Below are 18712 nucleotides of genomic sequence, written 5' to 3' on the forward strand. Positions count from 1 at the left end.
CCTCAGCACATTCATTGCCTCTAGAGAATAAAATCACATGCACAAAGGAAATGTTTTTCCCCTAGATCCCAACTCCTGGGAGCCCTGATACCATCCCAAAGCAGAGGGATGCAATCCTCCCCTTGTACCTGGCTCTCACATGAGGCATGGCCAGGGCAGGGGCAGCTCCAGGGCAGCCCTGAGTGCACTTGGAGGCTCCTGTGCTCTCCAGGGCTAAGGAGGAAGCAACTGCTCATTTTGTCCTTAGGACTTTTTGCCTTTAGGCACAGGCAAAAGGAAAGTACAGCCTTTTAAAATGCCTCCTGATGCCCATCAGGGGTTTGCTTTCACTGTAACCTGGAATTTACTGCTGCTCTTTCTTTGTTGTTCTTCAGAGGAAGCCCTATGCTAAGGCAGCTGGGTAGGAAGGTGTCTTGCTGTTTCTGTTTGGGCCGGAAAATTAGCAGCTTTCTCTTTGAGTGTAACTTTCCAAAGCAAAGATGTGAATGTTGAGGTTTTTTATTAATGAACTGACACCTCCTGTGAACAGCTTCTTCACCCTGGGGTGCTCACTTCCTGGTTTGTGGCAGGAAGAGCACTTGCAGCTGATGAAAGGCTGGAAAGATCCCTCTGGGACAGCTTCAGAGGCCTGGTTTGCCAAAGGTTTACTTAAGGGCATTTGAAAAATGCCTCATTAGCAGTTGATGGCTTAGCAGGGCAGCTTTTGTTGTGAAAACCTGGAGCTGCCCCTTGCCAGGAGCTCACGGGGGCTCTTCTTGCCTGACCCACGCTCTCTCCCTTGGTGCTCACCCACAGCAGGTTCCCCCAGTGCCCCCATTACAGGGTGTGTTTGCCAGGCTGGCTCTGCCTCCTTTGCAGAACACTCCATGTTCTGAGTGTCAGGATGGGTGTTTAACAATTCCTGCCCTTCCTCTTCCCCAGCCCTGCCACACTGCACTTGTCCTTTGTCACCTACTAGAGCCACTGTTCCTTTGTGGTTGCCCTTATCTTGACTGACACTGTGCCAAACCAGTAACTCCTGTGTGAAGCCTGGAGCAGGTGTGCAAGAGTTCCAGGAGCCTTTTTTGATTGCCTCTGGATTTGCTGCCTTTCTGTGCTCACTGCCTGCTGTGCAGTGGCAGTTTCTCTTTCCAGGCACTGTGTGACTGTAGTAATGCTGGCATTAAGTGCAGCTTTCCTCTCTTTTCTTCTGTAGCTCTTGATGAGTGCATTGGAACCAGCTCAGTGTCTAAGCAGACTTGGCTTTCCAGTTCAAATCCCTATTATTTTTGCTGCCTTTCATTCAGTGTGCTTTATTTATCTATCTGCTTTCTCCGTGCTGGAGAGGATTTTTACATCTGTGGGTGCCTTGCCCTGCCCTGGACAGGCAGCAGTCAGACAAGAGAGAGAAGCCTGATTGAGCCTTGCTTGGTGTTGCTCTCAGACACTCCTGTTTGCAGCACTCTGTGGTGCAGCAGCATGGCTGGTGCCAGCTCCACTGCCATCTTCTCCTCTGGGAGTCTTTGAGACACTCCTGTGTTTGGTTCTGTGCTGATGTTACCTGGGCTGCTTCCAAGAACAACACAAGAACTGCTTCCTCTATTCCTAAAACTGACACAGAGAATGAAAACTGCAGCAGGATTATTTTTAGTTCTGTGAAAGTGCAGCTGAAGCAGCATTGCTGGACTCTGCCTGGACAGAATTTGCTGTTTCAGGTTGTCTCTGATAGGTGGGGAGAGTGTGTGTGTGTGGTAGATTGTATTTGAAAGAGAATTTATGTTCTGTTCCTCAATAGTGTCACAGTTTTGGACTGGACTATCAATGCAAATGAGTCTGAAGTCCAAGATTAGTTTCCAGTAAATGTTCATCACGAAACCATGCAGTTAAGGAACAGGAAGGACAGATCAGAGCCAAGCTGCCCTTGCAGAGCTGGGTGTGTGCCGGCAGCCCCTGAGGAGCAGCAGAGCTGCTGCAGTCTGAGGCCATGGTGGGTTTGGCAGGGCTGGGAAGGGCTCTGGGAGCAGGAAGAGCTGCAGCTCCTGCCTGAGCTCTGGGCTGTGTCACACTGCTGGGGACAGGAGGGACAAACTTCTGCCTGCTGGTGTTCACTGGTTCTGTACTCTGGGCACAGTAGGACACACGTGAACATTCCTATATGCCGGATATCCTAATCCTATGTGCTGTACATGCTCAATGTGTTTGTATTAAAACATGAAATGCCCAGGAGAACTTTTATTTAGCAGTTTCCCCCTGTAGCCCTCTCATGGACACCTGCCTGTTGTTGCCTGTTGATTTGCTGTCAGTGATGTGGTGCCCACAGCACCTCACTGCAGTCTGTGATTTGAAAGAAAGGAGAGTGCTCATGCTTCTGGCCCAGAAATGCAAGTGTTTACCTGACTTTGTTGTACCAGCATCTTATGGCAGCGTTTTCCACATGGCACACTGCTGGGATGTGTCCTTTGGGACTGCTGCTCTCTGATGAGCACTGAGGGAGCAGAGCTGTGAACTCTGTGCTTCCTGCAAGTCCAAATGTGTCCCTTGCAGTTCAGCCCTTAAAACTCCAGGGTTTGCTCTTGTAAGAGGCGGGGTCATGGCTGATCCTGAACTGATCTATGGCCTAGCCTTTAGATCTGGGAGCTTATGCATCAAAGTGGCCACAGAGGCAGGACTCACAAACAAAAATCTGCAGCAAGCAGTTGTGGAAATTGCACCACTCTTGTTTTGAATTGTGGATACTCTACTGCTTAGTTTTTACTATTGTTAGCAAAATTCATCCTGTATCATTAAAATTCTGCCATAACTGTGTTTTGTTTTCTCTACAAGCTGATACCAGTTCAAGCCTGCATAACCTCTGTTTGTATTGTCCTCAACCTCTACTAATTAGATCTTGTTTCACAGAAATGACTTGGTATTGTGCTGTGATAAAGTATTTATCAGCACAGTCAGGACCGGTTTGTTTACTTGATACTATCTAAGTGCTCTAATTCCAGCCAGCAGTCTGAAGTTCACAGGAGGGAAGATGATTTCAGGAAAATGGAGAATCAGGCTGGTGATGATGAGTGCAGGGCATTCACAGTCACATGCTCTGTCAGCCACCAGGAAAAAGCCCAAAAGGAAAACAGGGAAGCACTAACCAGTTTATTTTTCTGGCACCTCAGGATGAGATGACCTCAAGTTTGGGCCTGACCACAAAGAAAGCCCTCACGATCCTGAGAGACCAATTGTCAGCACTGCTGGAGGGGCACCAGAAGGAACGGAAAAAAGGGACTTCATGGAAGGTGAGGCACCAAACAGCACAAGTTGGGCACTTGGTCTCCCCTTCTCAAAGTAAAGATGAGGGCTAAACAGAACTTGGCTGCATTGTCCCCCAGAGTGTCCAGGTGAGGAACTGCTGAAGTCCTTGGGAACAAAGCAAGGAGTCTAAGGGTGAGTTTCTGTGAGCACTTCTCTCCTGGATGCCAAAGCTCTGTAGGAAGATGCCTCTTGCCTTGTGAAGGATCTCAGGACTTCAGGAGCCACTAAGGGCAGTGAGCTTAGAGGGTCCATCTCAGGTGGAGATAAAAGAGCTGTGAAGCTCAACAGTCTCCCCTTGTCCTCTGTGTTTGCCTGGGATGTGTGTTGAATACAAAGTGCCAGTGTTTATGCACAGTGCTTGAAAATGTGCCTTGGTTGGTCAGTGACAATAGGACAGCCTGGCACAGAAGCCTTTTCATTCTTCCTGTCGAGAAAAGCAGCAAGTGTTCACCCAGACTCACCAGCTGAATAACCCCTGGTGCTGAAGGATTCACACAATGGATCTGGGATGCTCTGTGTCATGTCCAGGGGTTTTGCAAAGTCCTGTTCTCCCTGGAGCACCAGCTGCTGTCTTCACCCTTTCTCACTCTGCTTTTCCAGAGGTCTGGCTCTGTATTCCACCAGTGCTGAGTGTGTGCTGCTCTCCCTTTGCAGGAGGTGTGGAGGAGCAGTTTCCTGTACCATGGTAACCGCTGCTCCTGCTTCCACTGGCCTGGTGCCTCTCTGATGCTGCTGGCAGGGCTGCTGCTGCTGTGCTGCTATGGGAGCCAGCCACAGGGGAGGTGAGCAAAGCTTCCTGTGCTGCTGAACTGAAGCAAGGTGGAGGTTTTGTATCATCTGTGATTGACAGAAGTGTTGTCCCTCATTCTGTCCAGATATTTAGGTATCAGTGTAGTCACACTGGTAATTTCCTATCAATCCCCTTCACAAAACTTCAGCCAACTTAATTCTACCTGTAATAGACCCAGAGAGTATCCTCCTGAGAGATTAAGGGGTTTGTTTTTATACAGCATTCCTAGATCTTTAAGACTTCTAAGGCATTATCATAGGAAGCATTTTGAAACTGGAGAAATTAGTGGCTCATGGGAGAAGTTAGTGTGCTATACATGCATTGGTCATATTTGTGAAGTATTTTTTATTTGAGATGGGTCCTTTCAGACCTCTCTGGTGTCTTTATCCTAAAGAAGTATGATCATGCGTTTCTTTTTGAGCCACGAATCTGTGAGATGTGGAAATAAACAGCCAGGCAGTTGAGTGTTTATCTCTGTGGGTGTCTGGCAGTGTATTCTGCTTGTTTACTCAAACCTCATGTGCATTCTGCTTGCTCCTGTTTTGCTGTGTGAAGCCAAGGTGCTGAGATAGTCAATGCACTGGCACTGTTCCTCCTGCTCCTCTTGGATCTCCTCATGATCGGGCGTCAGGAGAGGCTGAAGTGCAGAGAGGTGGAGAGGAGGCTTCAGACCATCGTTGAGAAGATAAACGGTGAGCTCTCCTTCATCTGCCCCATTTGCACTGGTGTTTTCCTCCCATTGAATCTTTCCCCAAACCTGATCACATGCACTCCTAACAGAGCTTGCTAACCTTCCCCCGTGTTGCACAGAAGCAGGCTGTGGGAAGTGTGTTCTCCCCATGCCTGTCCTAGACCATGGTTATTTTGAGCTGTCATGTGGCCATGTGCTTCCAAGCTGTGTGTTAGCAGGTGGGCGTCTGTTATGGCTGTGCTTTGGAGTAATTCAAATCCTCACATCCTTACCAAAATATCTGCCTTGCAGCAGATGAGGAGGGGAGAGCACGTGGGGTTGTACCACAACAGGGAGCAGAAGGAAATAAATTGCTGTGCATGAGCATCACCTCAACAGGGGCTTTGGCACCTGAGGGGGCAGTTCCTTTCAGTGGGGCAGATTTAAATACAGCCTTTAGCTTTTCTGTTGTACAGGTTTTTAAAAACTGTGTAGTTGTTAATACTGAGTGGAGAGAGAGGGGAAAATCCATCAAGGAGGAAGAGAGAGATGATAAAAGACCACTGGAATGGGCTGAGCTTAGCACTGGGGGACTTAAAACCACTACAGGATGTAAATCCAGAATTGCTGCCACTTCATTCTTTCTCACTTTGTGCTTTCAGATACACTTGGCAAAGAGGTGAAATGGCCAGACTCCATGTACCCTGACCTTCACATGCCTTATGCCCCATCCTGGTCCCTTCACTGGGCCTACAGGGATGGGCATCTTGTCAACCTGCCCGTGAGCCTCTTGGTGGAAGGAGATGTTGTAGCTTTGAGGCCAGGCCAGGAATCATTTGCTTCTCTGAGAGGGATTAAGGTAACTTGCTTGTCTGATTTCCCTGGCCTGTAATAATTGATTTCCCAGGTTTTTCGTGCTGATACTCTAATTCCCAGAGTACAAATTATGGAGTGTTTGGTTTCTTCTGACCTTGAAAATAGCTTGAAATTCCAGTTCAGTCAAGGACAATGCTTAGTTTGCCAGGCTGCATCTTCTCCATGAACTCCCAGACTCACTGGACAGGAGACACTGATGTTACACAAAAGCACCAGATTTCCTCCTCTCTCAGGTCAAGGGGAAAATGTAATGTGCTGCTAAATATAATGAGTGAATCTATCCAGTAGGATAATATGACATACAAACCTCATCCTTTATCCTGCTTTTTATGTGCAGAAATAAAAGTTTGTCTGCTTTGACCTTCTCCTTACTACTGATTTGAGAAGGTAATATAAAATACCTGGTGTAGAAGTAAATTAACTACTCACTTACAAGATCTATGCAAAGATTTTACTGCTTGAAGAGGGCTGGAAAAAATTTAAAGCTTGAAATTTACCTTTGGTGGTTTTAATTGTAACTTTCACTCCAAATACCAATTCTCATGAAATAACCAGGTGTGCTTGAACACAAGCCTTTGGGCTCTCTGACCTTTTTCTAGGATGATGAGCACATAGTTCTGGAGCCTGGAGATCTATTTCCACCCTTCTCACCCCCGCCCTCCCCGAGGGGAGAAGTGAAGAAGGGACCTCAGAATCCTCAGCTCTATCGTCTCTTCCGTGTGTTGAAGACCCCAATAATTGATAATGTCAGGTGGGTTAAATGTGGGGCACAGTGCTTACCCAGCTGTCTGTGTCCTTGGTGCTGCCTTCCTGCTAAGCAGGTGAGGAGACCTGAGAAGTTCTCTTGGCAATACTGCAAATTTACCCTGGCAAGTGCCTCACTCTTATTGTAGATGTTGGCTTCTCTTTTGACAGCCCTCCCTCATAGCATAGGCCAGGCACAGTGTTCTAATCAGGTCTGCTGGGAGGTTTATGTCCAAGAAAAGTGAAGGGTTAGGGTCTTGGTTGCTGAAATTTCCAGCTGTTTTCTGTTTTGTAGGTGGTGCCTGGAAATGGCTCTGTCACGGCCTGTGACAGCCCTGGATAATGAGAGGTTCACTGTACAGTCAGTGATGCTGAAATATGCTGTCCCTATCGTGCTGGTAGGTCTCATTCCAAGCCTTTGTCCTTGAGAATAACCATGTTTTGTCAATAAATCTGAAGAATTGCAGCCATCAACAGGAAGCTGTGGCCAGGCTCACTCATGCAGCTGACTGTGTGTACCTTGAGCAGTTCAGAGATGCTGAGCCACATAACCATGAGAAGGGAGGAAGGAACTGCAGCAGCAGATCAAAAATATATTTTTCATACTTTCCCCACGGTTGAGAATGCTCCAAGGCACTGAAAACACCTTCCCTGCAAGTGGCAGTATGTAGGTGACAGTGCCATCTCTGACTTGCAGGCTGGATTCCTGATCACCAATGCCGTGCGCTTCATTTTCCACGCTCCTGGAATTGCCTCCTGGCAGTACACTCTTCTTCAGCTGCAGGTAAAGGAGAGCTCTGAGCTTCACTACACCTCCTCTCCAGAGCACTGCTGAGATGGATTCCCTCTGTCAGGACTTAATTCATCCTGTGACAGCATCCTGTGCTTCCTGGATCTGAAAGCATGCTGGGTCCAGGAGCATTCAGTGGAGGAGGACATCAGAACTTCCCTTACAGAATTACCTTTAAATGTTTTGCTCTCTCATTTGCCATGTATGTGTTTATCTATATCTATGATATGTATATATGGTATCCTTTGCATTTAAACTCATTAGTGTTTACACCAAATTCAGCAGGAATAACAAGTTGGTGTGATTGATTCATGGCCTCCTTCATTAAACCCCCCTAAGGTGTGCACTGTTTGCACTGCTCCCAGTCCCCTTCCTTCCCGCCCTGGCCTTTTATCCCTCTCCTCTCACTGTGGTGGAAAATGTGTCATGTGAGAGGTTCTGACTTCTTCTGTCTCTGTGCTTGTTGGTGATCACAGGTTGTTTTTTTCAGGTGAATGGTGTCTTACCCATCCTTCCATTGCTCTTTCCTGTCCTGTGGGTTCTCGCTACAGCCTTTGGAGAAGCCAGAGTGTTGGCCCAGATGAGCAAGGCCTCCTCCTCCTCACTGGTAGGTTTCTCTCCACATGAAACCATTGCAGAGACAAGGGCAGGAGATGAAAAGGCTCTGTGAAGTGAAAATTCAGCAGATTTGTCCACATAATTGTGAAACATTGTTGGATCTTTGGTTGTCCCAGCTGTTGTCCCCTCTCCCTGGAGTACAATATTGCTTCTTGAACAGATGCTTTAATTTTTTCAACCTCTCTACAGATCCCAAGGTGATGGGAAGCTCTGGTGATTCCATAATACTCTTCATGGCATGTGTTTTCTGTCAGATAAATACAGTTTGGCAGAGGGGTCAGCATGGAGATAAATGCCCTGAGGTGGCTGTAACTGGGCAATGTGTAGCAACTGAGAAGCAGTGAGACACATCATGTCCTCTGCAAAGCCCTGTGGCTGAACAATCCTTCCTGAGGCTCTGGGGCTTTGTTTGCAGGTGTGGCCTTTGAGTAGGTCAGGAGTAAGAGCAGTTTCTGGTGGCTGTGCTGGTTTGGGGAGTGGAGTTTGGTGCTCTGATGGGATGTGGTCCTGGGCTGGATGTGCTGTTGTGTGTCCCTTCTTTTGTCCTGGTGGCAGTGCTGGTGAGATGCACTGAGCTGTGTTTATCTTCTGTGCTGATTTCTGTTACTTGGACAGAGTTTCTCTCTCCTTCTTGTCCCTCCTTGGCCTCTGTGGCCCTGGGTCTGTGTTTTCTATTCTTTTATCTCTAGCTGAACATGACTAAGCTGCCTGTGTCCTGGGAGGAAGGGCACATTACAATCCTCAGTAGCATTTGCACCTTTATAATCTCTTCTCAGTGTTTTCACCACTTTACCTTTCCTGTGCATTCTCAGCATCACTTGGATTCTACTTTTGAAACCTCCCTCTTTCCCTTCTCAATTCAGCTGGGAAAAGCCAGAGCTCCTTGGCTTCCTTGCTCCATCATTCTTAACATTCCCATTTGCCCTGTCACTCACACTTGCACTTTTCCTTTTTTCCTTTCTTGTCTTCTCCTTTTTCTTGTCCAGGCAACTCTGTCTGTCCAGGCAGCTCTTTCTGTGGCATCTCAGACATGCTGCTCCATCCTTGCTGCTGCAGAGCAGCTGCTGTGACCTGCCTTGGTCACTCACCCCTGCCCAGGCAGTCACTTGGCCTCCCTGTGTCCCTCCTTCCTTCTCTCTTCTCTGCTCTAAATGTAGCAGGTAAGACCCTTCTCCTCTCCTATCACTTGGCTGCTTCTCCAGCTTCTTCCCCTTCCTATCATGCTCAGGCTGTTTGATTCCCAGTTTGTCAAGGCCAGAGGTGACTTTTGTGACTGGCTGAAAGGACACACACCAGTGCCCCCTAAACAAGCCCCTGCCTCAAGTTTCATTACTACAGTTGCACTGCAGCAACATTCCTTTTAGAAAAGAATTTGCTGTTGGTTTGAAAACATTTGTGCTGCCTTTGATAGGTTTTGTCAGTAATTATTTACCTTCACTGCTAAAAATGGACATTCTGTGTTAGTGGGAATTTCTGCAGTATCTGATTTCCAGCCCTTGGAAAATTTGCATCTTTTGTCTCACAGATTTAAGAGCAAAGAGCACGTCAATCAAAATTCTGGTCTGTTGTAACTACTCACATTCCTTTTTACCATCTCTGGTTAAGTAAACAGTTCAAGCACCTTGAGGCACTATAAGCATATTTTCCAAACCCCTAATCTTTCTCTTGGCATTCCTCTTAGCTTTCTCCTCTGTTTCAGGAACAGTGTAGGGTTATGGATCTCAAGCCCCACAAAATATTCCAGTAATAGCTGTGCTTTTGATAAATTTCAGAACAATTTGGACTTTCTGCTCTGTGTTCCCTTGTTTGTACCACAAAGGATCCCATTAGATCTTTCAGCTGCAGTTCAGCTGCAGTTAATGCTTTCTGAGAATCCTCATCCTGTAAGGATTTTTTGCACCTAAATACACAGCCTTAGTTTGTGCCTGTTGGGATACTTGTTTTTGCATACTGCCCAAGCAATCCATATTGTTCTGTGACAGTGGTCTGTCCTCTTTACATTGCACCCTGCCCTAAACTTTGTATCCTTTACAGTCTCTATCAGTAGTATGTTGTTTTTAGTTTTCTCTCAGGTTATTAACAAAATACACAGATTTGTCCCTGCTCGAGGTAGTAGCACATCATTGCAAATAATTTCTGTTTCTCTTCCATTTAGAGATAGTCTGTTTCTAATATATCTAACATGGGCCCTATTACTTTGGTATTTTCATTAGAAAGCTAGTCATGCATTTAGAATCAAGTCAAATTAACAAATGGTCTATGTCAAAAGCAGTACTTTTATCAGACAAATTTGTAATTTTGTCAAAAAGGATATCACAATAGTTTGAGGAGATTTGCTGCTCATATAGTTGTGGTGTTTGGCACTGATTTTATTATTCCACTTCTTTTCTTTTAATTGAGTCTCATATTAGCTGCTCTTTTATTCTGTCTGAAATCAAAGTCTGTCTGGGGTCCTGTGGTAACTTGGATGGTTCTCCTTCCCTTTTTGGGCATTGGCACCACTTCCATTGAACTGGGATTTAATCCATAGTTCAAGCCTTCTGCAAAATCAGCAGTAATAGTCATTGTCCAGACCTGCTAATTTAAACATATTTACTTTCTGTAGCTGGTGTTGGAATGGAAAATATTTCATAGTTATCCTATGGTATGATTGTATCACTGAATAAAGAATAGCAATATTTATTTAACATGTCTGCCTTGCCTACAATGTCATTTGCAATTTCACTGTCTTTAACAAGCAGTGGTCTGGTTTTAATTACCAACTGGTATACTTCTCCTTATTTTTTATGTTAATTCTTACTTCTATTTTCACTTAAAACTGGTCTCTTATTTTACTATGGGGTTGTTGCTTTTTAAAATTGTAACAAAATATTCTTAAGCAGTTCCTAATTATCCTTCATAGTTCTCAGTTTAAATGATTTCTGACATTTTTCTCTTGGCTTTTTTATGGCTTTGTTAAACTGATCCTTTTTCAAATGCCAGATATATGCTTTATTATTTGGGCTATAGTTTTATTTACATATAAATGTAATTGCCATGGTCACTTGTGGTTGTGAATACACTGAAATTTAAACTTTTTCAGAATGACATCTAGTGTGGAATACCTTTGTGCTGGATGCAAAATTTCTGAGTTAGTGAATTTCTCAGGGTGATTCCAAGAGCACCGTGGTGGTGTCCTGCTGTAATTTCTTTTCATTTCCTCTCACATCCCATTCACATTGCCTCATTCCTCTGTGTCATTGTGTTCCAGGCACCTGCTTTTCCAGCCCATCTTCCAGCTCCCTTCCTGTAACTGACCCATATAAGTTAAAATCAGATCACTCAATCCTGCCTCTTTCTAACCAAAAATAACCACCCAGAAAGATCCTCCTCTGGGCCTAATTGCTATTATTTTCTCCGTGGGCATGTAGGTAATGACTGTGTGTTGCTGTGTGATGTACAGCACCAAGCACTTTGCCTGTGCTTCACAAGCAGATAAAAGCAGAGTCCATTAAAGCCGAAATTGCTGCCATGAGTGCTGGGTCTGCCCTTTACAGCCATCCCCCAGAGCAGGGCTCCTGCTCCCTCCTCCCTGAAGGCACATCCTGTGGGAAGGATGTTCCTCATGGCACATTTCTGAGCACAATTATAGTAACTGGTCTCTTCTCTTGCTGCAGCTTGCTAAGTTTTCAGAGGACACTCTCAGCAGCTACACAGAGATGGTATCTTCTCAGGTACTATTATTATGAATTGTTTTCCTCCATCTTCACTGCAGAACTTCATGATATCCTTTCCCTTCCTTTCTGATCTCCTGCTTGTTGCTAGACCCTTTTTACTTGTGTCAGTTGTCCGTTGTCACTCATTTGTTGCTTTAATTTGCTGTGCATGCAGGTTGCATGTCTTTGCCTTCCACCTCCCCATGTAAATACTGCTGTGCTGGCTAGAGTTTGAGGTGACCTCAATGCTGAGTCCAGTTGGGCTTTTCTGAATATTGCAAATGGTTTGAAATCAACATTTTCTGTCCTGGAGACAGTACCTCTTTCAAGTCCTGTTCCAGAAGTCAAATAAACTTTATATGGTGTGTGTCTGAACGAAGTGAAGTCTTCTGCTTGCACCTGAGAATCCTTGTTGAAGCCAAAACTAAAACCCAGAGGAATGGAATGGTGGTCAGCACCCAGACCAAACTGCAGAAGGACTGTGGGGTATTCAGGCTTTTAAAAAGTCTGATCCTGTTCCATAGGCTTCTTATCAGGCTTAAGCACATTACTGGTGCTTCCAGAGCTGGGGCAATTAAACATTCAGGAGCCCTTTTTCTAGGGAAGGAACTACTCTGGCCACTCTATAAATTGCATCATCCAGGTTCAACAGGTGGGTAAAGGAAAGATACTTCTCTGTTTATCTGGTGTTCAGGTTCTCCTTTCCATAAGGATGCAGATGGACTCCAGGAGTGATTAAAAATCCCTTGATATGATAAGAATCAATTCCTGTCTCCTTGTTCCAGTCACTCAGAGGAGTGCACATGGGTGCACACACGTGTTTCTTTTGCTGATAATTTTGTTGCCTTTCTGTGCCAGTTCATCATTTAGCTGAGATGTTTTTCAGATATTAAATGGGGGGATTTTAGCTGGCCTACCTTGTTGAGGAGATCTCTTTCTTTCCTTTTGTAACATTTTTGCTTAGAAGAAACTGGTTTGAATAAGAGCATTTTTTTTTCTTGGTGATAGCTCCAGACTGTTTTGTATTTGAGCTTACTGCTGTACTAACCATTAGAATCCAGGGAAAATTATTTGAGGAGCTTTGGGGGAAGTGCTCTGCAGTCACAGTATTCCAGAATAACAACCAAAAAGCAGTAAAATAGCACAGTAATTCAATCCTGGTTTTGCTAGCTTTAGAATTGCCAGAGGACAGCACACAGCTCTGGTGCTTGGATTGATTACTGCCATCCAGACTCCCTCTGAAACATATCTGTGTAGAAAATGAAGGGTGCCAACTGGACATTTTAATTTTACAAAATATCCCCTTCTTTCTGTTCCATTGCAATTCCTTTGTACGAATGGAGTAGTCAGGGCACCTTGACTTTGTTTCTGATGTTATCATTGCCTCAGTAAGTGACCTTGAGCAAGTCACCTCAGCACAGGGACCCCATCCTTTACCTGATTTGCAGCATGGTGGTGGGAACTCAAAGGCCTCAAACTCCACAGTCCAAGGGGTTGAGTTACTTCAGGATAAAAACACCAAGAGGTGACAACAGATTCACTCGAAATGAACTCACTTCAGAATTCATTTCTGTGGTTTTGGGTGGACAAGAGGTAGTTTCAGTGAATTCTCAATTCAACAATCAGACTGACTGTTAGCAATCAGTGGAAAGGGGAAGAAATGCTTTTCCCTGGAGAACACCAGCACTGTATCAGGTAACAGGTTCCCACAGAGACTGATGGCTATCTTACAGTGTATCCCTGTGTTGAAAGTGAAAGCAGGTAATGTCCTACTCCCTTTTCCCCTTCTCTCCCTTCATCTTCCCTGAGGAGTCTCTGACTGGCTGATGTGCTCTGCTTCCCTCCTCAGGAAATGATCCGCTGTATCTGGAGCCACTTCCTCTGTGTTGTAAAAGGCAAATCCCCAACTCTGAGCTTCACTTCCAGCTTGCTCCACAGTCTGGGATCTGTCACTGTGAGTATTGCTGGCTTGTCAGAACGAGGAGCCCTGTGAGGATGCTTCATTTGCATCATTCATGTCATTGTTCCCTGAGCACAGACTGCAAGCAAAGTTCACTGTGCTGGAATTAGAAACCCTTCAGGCACCTGTCTTTGTAGGAGAGTTTATAACTGTCCTGTCATGTCCAAGCACATTTACAGGCTAAAACAATGGTTTGAGATACTCTGTGACATCTGACAGGATGTCTGTATCTTCCAGCTCTGGTTCTGGATAAATTATCCTCTTGATTCCTGTGCAAGAACCAGCTGGTTTGAGTCCTGGTAAGGTACTAGCTAGTGAAATAGGTTGAATAGTTGCTTCCTTCCCTTGGGCTTCATGCCTAGTTTTGTAACATGCTAAAGTAAAATTGGCATTAAACAACTCATCAGTCTTGTTAGAGCAAGGAATTCTTGGATTTCTTGCAGTGTTATTAGGTGCAGTTTCTTCAGAGAGCAAGTTGGTGAAGAAGAGACTTGTCTGTCCTCCCATGTGTTTATTAAAGTCATGATATTTACAACTATGAATGAACACAGATGTTTTCACTAAGATTTTGTTTTCTTGGGGGTGTTGTGGGATGTTCTAGGTGCTCTGCTGTGTAGACAAGCAGGGGATTCTTTCCTGGCCAAACCCCAGCCCAGAGACTGTTCTGTTCTTCAGTGGGAAGGTGGAACCACCTCATGACAGCCACGAAGACCTGACTGACGAGCTCTCCACAAGGTCCTTCTGCCATCCTGAGATGGAAGATGAGGTGGGTGATCCTTACCCCATAGTGTGGTGTGTTGGCTGCAGTCACACTTGGACTGACACAATGTGATATTATAGAGGGGCCTTGTAGGGAAGTCCTGTGCCATAATTCTTTGCTTAAAGATGAAGAAACAAGTGAGGATCCTTTTCTACAGGAGTCTGAAGCAGGAGGTGAATCAGCAGTGCCTTGTGTTGAACCACTGAATCACCTCCCTTTGCTCTGTTGGTCTCCCACAGCCCCATGAAAGAGACGCTTTGCTCTCTGGCCCCCTGGCAGACACAGTGCACATGGCCAATGAGCAGGAGAGGAACAACTGGTCTGGTGATGCTCCAAAGGCTCCTGAAGCCTCTGCCCACCGAAAGCCAAGCAGCAGAAGCAAACATCCCTCTGGATCCAATGTGAGCTTTAGCAAGGACACAGAGGGTGGAGAGGAGGAGCATACTCAGGTGAGACTTACTGGAGGGGCACACAATTAAGCTTTTGTGGAGCTGTAACACAAACTCAAAGCCAGAGAGTCCCCACTGTTGGGCAGTTTAACTGGGAATTCCCTGCAGGATTCTCGGCTCAGGCTGTATTCATTGTAACAAACTGCAGTTTCTCTGCCTGCTGCACCAGGTTGTTGGGGACAGCGAGGTGTTGGCTTGTGAGGCTGAAGACTTTGTGTGTGACTACCACCTGGAGATGCTCAGCCTGTCCCAGGACCAGCAGAACCCCTCCTGCATCCAGTTTGATGACTCCAACTGGCACATGCACCTGAATTCCCTCAAGCCCCTGGGCCTGAACGTGCTGCTCAACCTGTGCAACGCCGGCGTGACCGAGCGGCTGTGCCGCTTCTCCGACCACCTGTGCAACATCGCCCTGCAGGAGACCCACAATGCTGTGCTGCCTGTCCACGTGCCCTGGGGCCTCTGTGAGCTTGCCAGGCTGATAGGTGAGGAGCAGCTGGATGAACAGACATGGAGAAATCAGCTGTCAATAGACACTTAATCCCTGGAGTGCATGAGAATATTTCCCCAGTCCCGTTTGCTGAGGAGGTGGAAATGCAGAGTTGACTCTGTTGTTGTTTGGTTGCCAAAAGAGTTTATTAAAGAGATGGCTTTTGGCAAGTTCTGACATTGTCAGTGCTATCCAAGGAACAAATGTTATCAGGGATAGTGCCAGCCAGCCCTGGCTAGGCTTCATATTCTCCTGGTGTGAGTCTGTCAGTCTCATCAGGAGACAAAGAATACTGCTAATGAACATGTACCTGTCCTGTCTTTACTGTAGGGCTTTGCAGGGTGTTTGGGGATAAAGGATGTACCTCAGCTCATTTTACACATGGGAAAATGGAGGCATAAGGGCAGTAAGAGGTTAGAGGTAACAGTAGGATTAAAAACTGGAAACTTGAACTCACTTCTGTGCCTGTCCTGTGATGTCACAGTTACTCTCATCAGTAAACAAGAGCATGAACGCTGTAATTACTAATCTAGTCCTTTTGAGTGTTTTTCATCCTAGATCTTGAGCCATATTTCCATAGATGAACACTGAGCACAGCTCACCTACCAGTTGCTGCAGAGGTGCCAGAATGAGCACAGGCAAAGTGGGTGGCACAGAATCAGAAGGGACTTCCCTTTTGCATTGAAAAGAGCCTGATTTTCCTCCTCCTTGTGCTCATGTTTCAGGTTTCACACCAGGTGCTAAAGATCTCTTCAAGCAGGAGAACTATTTGGCTTTGTACCGCCTGCCAAGTGATGAGATGGTGAAGGAAACCATCCTGGGGAAGCTTTCATCCATCACCAAGAGGAGACCCCCCCTGAGCCACATGATTAACCTGTTTGTGAAGGACACCACTACCAGTAAGGCTGCCTTTTTCTCTGGGCATCCACTTGGCACAGGGGGAGCTTTTCCTCAGAGATCCCAGAAAATGTCAGGCTGGAAGAGCCTGGAGTCCCTGTGGGTGATGGCCCTGCTCTGCCCATGGCCAGTGCAGATGTGATTAACAAACCTCAGTGATCATCTGGGGTATTCTGAGGGGGGAATTCTTCCCAGCCTTGGCTCACTCCAGAATCACAGATCATTTTTTTAAAATATCTTAGCTAGCACATAGTAGACCTGTTTTCTGTGAACAAATGGCAGTACAGAGTGTGGCATGGGTTTGTTGAGTTTTTAATAGACTTCATGATAGTAGTGAAACTAATACTGCACAGGGCTGAATATCACTTTGGGTTTTAGTTAATAATGCTCATCCTTCTGATAAATCATAAACCAATATCTTTGAGAGTTGTCTAGTGTATTACATTGCACATTACTATATTGCATACTAATAAGAAATCACAAAGCTCTCATGACCATGAATAAAACAGTGACCACGAATATAAGCCTGAAAACTCACAGTGACCATGAATATAAGCCTGAAGTCGTGCAGACTTCTCCACTCTTTCTACGCCTTCCTGCTCTCAGAGGAATGGGCTAGGATGGAAAGGATGTACAGCTGGTTGAGGTCTTAAAGCACCTCAGAAAGATTTAACAGCTTGCCTGTCAGAGCTCTTAGTCTCTTTGTAATTCCTTAAATTGACTGAACTTGGCTCTCTAGAGTTGACATATGTTCAATATTGAGTCTGAAACATGATCATTGTGCTGGCCAGAGTTTTACCAGGTTAAATTGTCTTCTCTCACCCACTTCTTAAATTTTTGTCTTTATCTGGGGAGGAGTATTTCATTTGTTCTAATTGCTGCTACCTGGCCTTTGTAAGTAGGAATTGTTTTGATGCTGAGATTTTTAGTGTAGAGAAAAAACCTTTAATGTTGCCTCATTTCAACTCCTTATCCTCAATTTTAAACGGTTTAGGTTAGAGCCTGGAGCTCAGACGAATAGGTGTGACCTGGATTATCCTGTCTAGAGTAAATTCTAAAAGGAATTTTGCCAGTTGGGTTTAGTTAACCATTGGAACACCTCTCACACAATAGTCTGGTCCCTTGAAATTTCCTAAAATACTTCCATTTTAGAACCAGAAATACTGGATTGTGCAGATAACATTGGATGAAGTCAAATGGCTCTGTTTATGCAGAAGTCAGACCAGATGATCATAACTTACCTCTCTCCACACATTATTTGTGAATAAATCTTGGAATCCACCCACTCCCATGACATGCTGCAGTCAAAGCAAGACACATAAATTCTACAGCTGTAGCAGAAATAGGAGGCAGCTTATCTGTATGTTCCCTTACTATTCTATTGAAATTCATGTCCCAGCATCTGGCAGTGCTCATCCCAGATCCATAGTGACCACATGGTGCTCACGGTGCCTTCAGTACCATCTCTGTGTTCCTGTGCTGGAGCTGCACTGCTCCATTCCTTTTGATCTGCCTGGAGCAGTTTGGTTCTTCCCAATGAGTCCCAGCAGCCATGAATGGCTGTCATACCCCCTGCCCTATTCATTCATTTTTTCCCCTTTTGCCAGAGAAATCCTGGCCTGAGAATTCATGATTTGGGAAGGGAGAAGGCTGAGCTCATTTTACTGGCAAGGACAGCTCAGTGAATTCTTTGCAGTTTATAGTGTCTGCAGTCACTGCCACTTTCCCCTTAGCTGGGCTGTGGTGTGGGATTCTGGTGGGAATTAATGGCAAATGATTGCACTTGCTGACAGGCATGAACACGGGTGTCGCAGACATTTTTTCATAGAAATCCTTTCTTTCACATTTGTCCATCTTCTGGGAAGCAGAGCCCCAGAAGAAGAATGTAAACAATTGTTATCAGCTGCTGTGAAATGTAGCAGGTGTCTCTGTGATTGGCTCATCTTCTATGTGTACTATTAAAGGCCAATCACAGGAGCAGCTCAGGGACAGATTCTTTAGACACAAAACTTTGTTATTCATTCTTTCTATTTTATTCTTAGCTTAGCAGCTCTCTGTAACTTCTTTTTCTTTTTAGTATAGTTATAATGTATTATATCTCATATATCAATAAATCAAGCCTTCTGATCAAGAAACAAGATTCTCGTCCTTCTCTCACCACCATGACCGTCTAAGGTCACTGTAATACATGGGTACATCATTTCAAGCTCTTGCTCTGTGTCCAGCACATAGATTTTGCATGGATAAACATCTCTTGTTCCCTCTTTCTGAGCAAGGACTACCTGACCTTAGGAGCAAGGTGGGAAGGATTAGGTGTTTATACAATAAAATTAACCAGAGCTCTGCACAAGTGCTCCTTTGTGTCCCTGAGACAGGCTCCTTCTTTCACACACAGCTCTTATTCGTCTTGGAGGTTTGTTATGCTGATAAACTTGGCTGGTGATGACTATTTATAGCAAAAGCAGAGAGCTGCTGTGTTTTGGAAAATCCTCCGGTGTTCCTGAAGGTCCCTGGCTGGTTTGTGCTGAGGGGATATTCTTGGCTCTGGGTTTCACCAGCCAGTGTGAGCATTAGCAGTCAGCAGCAATGCCTGCAAGAAGCCTTTGGGCTCATTTTCCTTGGCAGTGGTTTTTCTTTGGTGGTTTTCTTTATTTTTTCATTAGCTCAGCTTTGAAGCCATTGGGGGTAAAGTCACAGAGC

At 45.4% G+C, this 18712-nt stretch overlaps 1 protein-coding gene across 3 annotated transcripts in view; it reads left to right on the forward strand.

Annotated features, from left to right (window-relative positions):
- The window catches only part of TMEM94 (transmembrane protein 94), a 54793-nt gene that overhangs the window by 17321 nt on the left and 18760 nt on the right, over positions 1 to 18712 (forward strand). For 2 of the 3 annotated variants that reach the window (XM_074555102.1, XM_005494086.4), the window contains 14 exons: positions 3138 to 3257; positions 3928 to 4055; positions 4619 to 4755; positions 5396 to 5592; positions 6209 to 6360; positions 6649 to 6751; positions 7051 to 7137; positions 7634 to 7750; positions 11418 to 11474; positions 13306 to 13410; positions 14018 to 14182; positions 14416 to 14625; positions 14795 to 15110; positions 15841 to 16014. In XM_074555102.1, the coding sequence (XP_074411203.1) occupies positions 3138 to 3257; positions 3928 to 4055; positions 4619 to 4755; positions 5396 to 5592; positions 6209 to 6360; positions 6649 to 6751; positions 7051 to 7137; positions 7634 to 7750; positions 11418 to 11474; positions 13306 to 13410; positions 14018 to 14182; positions 14416 to 14625; positions 14795 to 15110; positions 15841 to 16014 (2068 nt within the window). The remainder of the gene's footprint in view (positions 1 to 3137; positions 3258 to 3927; positions 4056 to 4618; positions 4756 to 5395; positions 5593 to 6208; positions 6361 to 6648; positions 6752 to 7050; positions 7138 to 7633; positions 7751 to 11417; positions 11475 to 13305; positions 13411 to 14017; positions 14183 to 14415; positions 14626 to 14794; positions 15111 to 15840; positions 16015 to 18712) is intronic. The other variant, XM_005494088.4, reaches the window with a different exon arrangement.

The sequence above is a fragment of the Zonotrichia albicollis genome, chromosome 19 (assembly GCF_047830755.1).
Source record: "Zonotrichia albicollis isolate bZonAlb1 chromosome 19, bZonAlb1.hap1, whole genome shotgun sequence".
In the NCBI taxonomy this organism is placed as follows: Eukaryota; Metazoa; Chordata; class Aves; order Passeriformes; family Passerellidae; genus Zonotrichia; species Zonotrichia albicollis.